Genomic DNA, 6169 nt, shown 5'->3' with positions numbered 1-6169 from the left:
CGTTGCTGAGGATGACCTCGCACTTGTGATCCTCCTGCCTCAGCCTTCCTAGTGGCTGGGTACAGCCTGGCGTGTGAAAACATTGAAGATCCCCTTAGCAGTCTTCGCATGTGTAGCACATGGCTATTTGTGATAACACGGATGGACCTGGAGGGAATTATGCTGAGTGAAGACGGGTACCACATGATCCCGACGAAGGACCTAGGAGCCCGACTCAGAAGCAGAGAAGGGCTGGGGCATTGTGCAGCAGCCCTGGCTGCCAGCCCCAGCGCTGGGTGGTTCCAGTTAGCTGGCAGGAGTGAGTTCAGGAGAGCCACGGACAGCACGGGGGGAGGTGGGGTGGGGTGGGGGGTGTCCATCAGTTACAGCTGCTCACCAGCCCTTTCTTAGGCTTGAGACAGGGTCTCACCAGGCTGCCCAGAGTGGCCTGAAGTGTGCGATCCTGCTGCCTTGGCCCCCTGAGCCACCGGGCTTGGTCACAGGAGTGCACCATGTACGGTGCCTGGCTCCACATCTGTCAGTTGCCCAGGCCGTGCCCAGGCCGTGCCCAGGCCGTGCCCAGGCTGTCTTTCTGCTCCGGCTTCTCACATTCCTGTTTCTGTTCCGCTGTGGAGTCCTCCCCTCCTCACTGATTTCCAGCCCCTCCTCGCCCCCTGCCCCCGACCGCTCCCATTTATGCAGAACTGGCAGGAAGGGCAGTACTCACCCATTTAGGTAGCACTGCGTGGCAAAGAGGGGCCCCTGGGTCCCTTCTGATGCTGGCGTACAGTCCACAGAGAAGGTGGTACTATGAAGGACGATGGCCTCTATGAGGCTCTCTGGTGTGGAGCATTGTCCCTAAGGACCCTGCCTTGGGGCTTGGGTCTGACACCCTCCCCCGAACACGCTCCTTTGGGACTCCATCTGAAACTAACCAAACACTGAGCACCAAGTAGCTCTAACTGAAATGCAGCCCCAACCCTGAGGAAAAGCAACCTTGTCCGGGAGCCTCTAGCCACCTCCACAGGTTCAACCCTGGGCTGAAGTTTCTCCCACTGGCTGCGACAGCTCCCCTGCACCTCCCAGTCCCCCCTCACAGCTCCTGAGCCCCATCCCGAGCCCTCCCTCATCAGTCTCCCAGGACCCGGCCCTGAGCTCTGGTCTTTGGTCCCCATGGTTCAGGCCCTCCTCTCTCCAAAACCAGTGCCCTGGGCGCCAGCCCTCCCAGTCTTAGCTCCTATGCTGGGTGCTCGGCTTTCCCCAGAGATAATCCTACCAGGAGCTGAAGATGGCCCAGTTCCCTCCTGAGTCTGACTGCTCCTTCCGGGAGAGCTGGCCTGGCTCCTGCCCCAGGATGACCACACCCTGCCTCCCCTGCAGTGCTACGGACAGCCTGCTGCCCCAGTTCCCTCCCCGACAGTCCAGCTTGAATGTGGTTTTAAAAATTTCTTTATTAGTATTTTTGGACAATTGAATGACACTTTTTACTATTTAAATCACATTTACAGAGTACAATGGGATGTTTTAATACATGTATACAATGTGGAATGACTGAGTCAAATGTGTCCATCACTCGCTTGTCATCTGTAGTGAAACACTTGAAACGCACTCTCTGCTGCTGCGGTTTTGACCCGAGCCCCGGTGACCCTGAGGTGCTGCCCACCGTGGCCTGACTGGCACCCCTGGAGCCGTGCTGCTGAGCACGTTTCCACCTGCTTGTTGGCCGTCTGTGATCTTCTCTGGGGAGGTGCTTACTCTTGCCCCTCGGCTGCTTTGTTCTGACGTGCGGGATTCTCCACATGTTCCACTGAGACCTTTGTTGGGTAGGTGCAGAGTGGACATCTGCCTCCAATCTGCTGTGTGCCCTCTTCTCTGTCTCGAGGCATCATTTCACAGCCTTGCACTTCTGAGGAAGTCTGACCTGACCGCTCTGTGCACGCCCTCTGTGCACTGACGGGCTGTCCAGCCAAGATGTGACTCACAGTCATCTTCGGTGCTTTCTGAAACCTAGACATTCATAGTCTTTTCTAAAGTCACTGCATGCCAGGTGGTCTTGATAACTCACTAAAACACTAATGGTGATGATCACAAGAACAACAGGTGATAGCTACTGATCTGAAACAACACCCCAGATACATTTTCAGAGAGTTTACAAGTATCGAACATTTAAACCCCACAATAGCAGTTTAGGTAGGTGTGATATCCCTATGTACAAACAATGCACATAACATACATTCTACATATATAGACGGTCCCGATTTACAGATATTTTAACTTTCATCTTTTTCAACATAATGTGCAAGAAGTGTACCCAATACAGCCAATGATTTTTCAACTTCACAATGGCAGAAAGCATACCCAATAGAGCCACTGATTTTAGAACTTCACGATGGCAGAAAGTGCACCTGATAGAACCACTGATTTAGAACTTCACGATGGCGGAAAGCATACCCGATAGAGCCACTGATTTTAGAACTTCACAATGTCGGAAAGTGCACCCGATAGAACCATTGATTTAGAACTTCATGATGGCAGAAAGCGTACCCAATAGAGCCACTGATTTTGGAACTTCACAATGGCGGAAAGCGTACCCAATAGAACCACTGATTTTAGAACTGCACAATGGCGGAAAGCGTACCCAATAGAACCACTGATTTTAGAACTGCACAATGGCGGAAAGCGTACCTGATAGAACCACTGATTTTGGAACTTCACAATGGCGGAAAGCATACCCGATAGAGCCACTGATTTAGAACTTCACAATGGCAGAAAGCTGCCCAATAGAACCACTGATTTTAGAACTTCGCAGTGGCGGAAAGTGTGCCCCATAGAACCACTGATTTTAGAACTTCGCAGTGGCGGAAAGAGTGCCCCATAGAACCACTGATTTTAGAACTTCGCAGTGGCGGAAAGTGTGCCCCATAGAACCACTGATTTTAGAACTTCGCAGTGGCGGAAAGTGTGCCCCATAGAACCACTGATTTTAGAACTTCGCAGTGGCGGAAAATGTGCCCCATAGAACCACTGATTTTAGAACTTCGCAGTGGCGGAAAGTGTGCCCCATAGAACCACTGATTTTAGAATTTTGCAACGGTGGAAAGTGTGCCCCATAGAACCACTGACTTTCACTTTCTATATAATATTTAATAAGTTTGGTGAGACACAGCCTTTGTGTTAGATGATTTTGCCCAACTTAGGTTAACGGGAATGTTCTGAGCAGATTTCAGGTAGGCTGGGTTAACCTATGATGTTTGGTCAGTCAGGTGTATTAAATGCAGTTGGGACTGTCTTTTCAAGTAGGGTGGGTTTGTTGGGACATGACCCTACTGTGTGCTAAGGAGCATCTGTAATGCACAGGGTGATGAGCAGTGTGCTGTGTGTCTCACGGTGGGTAGAGGTGGATGGTGATGACTGGCAGGGAACGGGTCATGGCTAACGGCCTCCCCACATTACACCAGCAGTTGTCCCTAGAATGAACCTCAATGAACTCAAGTGTGAAAAGATGGAATGGCATTGGCAGGCTCTGTGCATTTGCTCAGCCAGCCTGTCCAGTAAAAATGGCTGAGCATGTCGTACTCGTTAGGGAAGTGACTTCTCCAACTCTCCAAATTTGCCTCTAGGATGACTTCTGATATTCTCAATGAGAAGAATGGCCAGTGAAGGCTTTCTTATGTTAAATTAAGTCATGGTTTCCCTTGTGTTGAGGAAGGGATGAATGCAGGATGGAGGCCGGGGGTGGCTGGTGTTTGGATGTTTCTCAGCTGTTATGGGTCTTCTGATGTTCTCTGAGATGGTTCGCGTGGTTATACACCTTTCCACATTCCTTACATGCATATGATTTTGCAATATGAGTTTTCTGGTGCTGTGTAAGCTGATGGCCGTGACTAAAGGCCTTGCCACACTCCTTACACTCATAGGGCTTCTCTCCCGTATGAATTCGCTCGTGTTTAACCAGGCTTGACCCATAAATAAAGGCCTTCCCACACTCCTTGCACTTATAAGGCGTCTCACCAGTGTGAATCCTCTCGTGCTGCGTGAGGTGGTAGCCACAGTTGAAGGCCTTCCCGCACTCCGTGCATTTGTACGGCTTCTCGCCTGTGTGGATCCGCTCGTGCTTCACGAGGCTCGAGCCCCAGCGGAAGGCCTTCCCGCACTCCTTGCACTCGTGCGGCTTCTCGCCGGTGTGGATCTTCTGGTGCTGCGTGAGGTAATTGACCCGCGTGAAGGCCTTCCCGCACTCTTGGCACTCGTAGGGCTTCTCGCCCGTGTGGATCCTCTTGTGCTGGATGAGGCTGGACCCACAGATGAAGGCCTTCCCGCAGTCCTTGCACTCGTAGGGCTTCTCCCCGCTGTGGATCCTCTTGTGCTGGATGAGCTTGTAGAGCCGGCTGAAGGTCTTCCCGCAGTCCTTGCACTCGTAGTCCTTCTCCCCGGTGTGGAACCGCTGGTGCTGGGTGAGCTCGTCGCCGCGTCTGAAGGCCTTCCCGCAGTCCTTGCACTTGTAGGGCTTCTCCCCGGTGTGGATTCTCCTGTGGATGACCAGGCTCGAGCCCCAGCGGAAGGCCTTCCCGCAGTCTTTACACTCGTAGGGCTTCTCCCCGGTGTGGATCTTCTGGTGCTGAGTAAGCTGATTGCCCCAGCGGAAGGCCTTCTTGCAGTCTTTACACTCGTAGGGCTTCTCCCCGGTGTGGATCTTCTGGTGCTGGCTGAGCTGGTAGCCACGGCTGAAGGCCTTCCCACACTCCTTACACTCGTAGGAGCTCTCCTTACCGTGGGGTCTCGGGTGAGGTCGCGGAGGTGTGCGCTCTCTACTGGCTGGCGCTTTTCTGGAGCTGACTTTTACTGGACTGCGATTTCTCTCTTGGGAGCCCTGGGTTACTTCAGACTCGCCTTCACGCATCCTGTTCAGGTGATGAGACTTACTTTTGCTACCCGAATTCCTTTTGTGAAGATTCATTTTGTAAATGTTTTTTTGTATAGCTAAACTCTTGGCCTCATATGAGGATTCCAAATCTGAAAGAAAAACAACATATTTTCCTTTACAGGAAAACAAAAACAAACCTCCGAGCCAGAACCTTCAGTAGAACAAGTAAGAATCACCCAGGGCTCCTGCTAAAATGCAGATTCTATCCTGGCACCAGACCGTCAGTGGGGAGGCACCGGAGCCACTGGGCTAAGCTGTCACTTCCTGTCTACTGATGCATTTCAGTGAAAGAAATTAGGGGGGAAAATCTCAACAGGGAAGATGAAAACAAGAATACTCTATGAGTGATGTGATGGCATTCCTAGAACATCCAAGAAAATCAAACCCAGAACTACTGTAAGAAAATGTAAACATGTAGCTGGACATTTGTGCCTTGGAACTCAGTCATAAAAAAAGAATAGGCTTCTAACATTTGGGCAACCCAGACAAGCCCGGAGGATATTGTGTTAAGTGACATAACAGGCACTGAAAAGTAGCTTCTCATGTGGAAGCTAGAGGAGATTTCAGAAGTAGAGGGCAGAACTGTGGGTACCAGAGGCGGGAGGGTGGGTGAGGCTGGTTAATGGGCATGAGATTACTGTTGGACGGACACCAAAGTGGATATAGAACAGAGGATTTAAATGCTTTGGCCTCAAACAAAGGATGAATGCTCGAGGTGATGGATGTGCTGATTATCCTGATTTGATCATTACACATTGCCTACATGTATCAAACTATCACCCTGGGGCTGGGGATATGGCCCAGTTGGTAGAGTGCTTGCCTCACAAGCACAAGGCCCTGGGTTCAATCCCTAGCACCACAAACAAATAAACAAACAAACAAAAATATCACCCTGGAGCCAGGTGCAGTGGTGCAGCACGCCTATAATCCCAGAGACTAAGGAGGCTGAGGCAGGAGGATGTGAGTTCAAAGTCAGCCTCAGCAATATAGTGAGGCTCTAAGCAACTCAGTGAAACCCTGTCTCTAAATAAAATATAAAAAAGGGCTGGGATGTGGCTCAGTGGTTAAGCACTCCTGGGTTTAAGCCCCAATATCCCCTACCCGCTCTGAAAAATAACTCTGGGTCTGGGTGGGTCCTCAAAGTACCAAAGACTATCAAGAGCAATTAACATAGTATCATAAGCAAAAGCTTGATTTCTTTGAAGCTGGCCATGGAATAAATACCCCAGGACTCCAGTGCGTCCCTTGGTCACTAAGGAAGAGAGA

The 6169-nt window shown here is 50.9% G+C and overlaps 1 protein-coding gene across 4 annotated transcripts in view; it reads right to left on the bottom strand.

The window, feature by feature from the left end:
- Window positions 1-1447: 1447 nt before the first annotated feature.
- Znf331 (zinc finger protein 331) overlaps window positions 1448-6169 on the bottom strand; it is a 35959-nt gene continuing 31237 nt past the window's right edge. For all 4 annotated transcript variants that reach the window (XM_047529837.1, XM_047529838.1, XM_047529836.1 and 1 more), the window contains one exon: window positions 1448-4992. In XM_047529837.1, coding sequence (XP_047385793.1) covers window positions 3737-4992 — 1256 coding nt within the window. In that variant the 3' untranslated portion in view covers window positions 1448-3736. The remainder of the gene's footprint in view (window positions 4993-6169) is intronic.

The sequence above is a fragment of the Sciurus carolinensis genome, chromosome 16 (assembly GCF_902686445.1).
Source record: "Sciurus carolinensis chromosome 16, mSciCar1.2, whole genome shotgun sequence".
NCBI classification, from domain to species: domain Eukaryota; kingdom Metazoa; phylum Chordata; class Mammalia; order Rodentia; family Sciuridae; genus Sciurus; species Sciurus carolinensis.
This window is presented reverse-complemented; position numbering and strand designations above follow the sequence as displayed.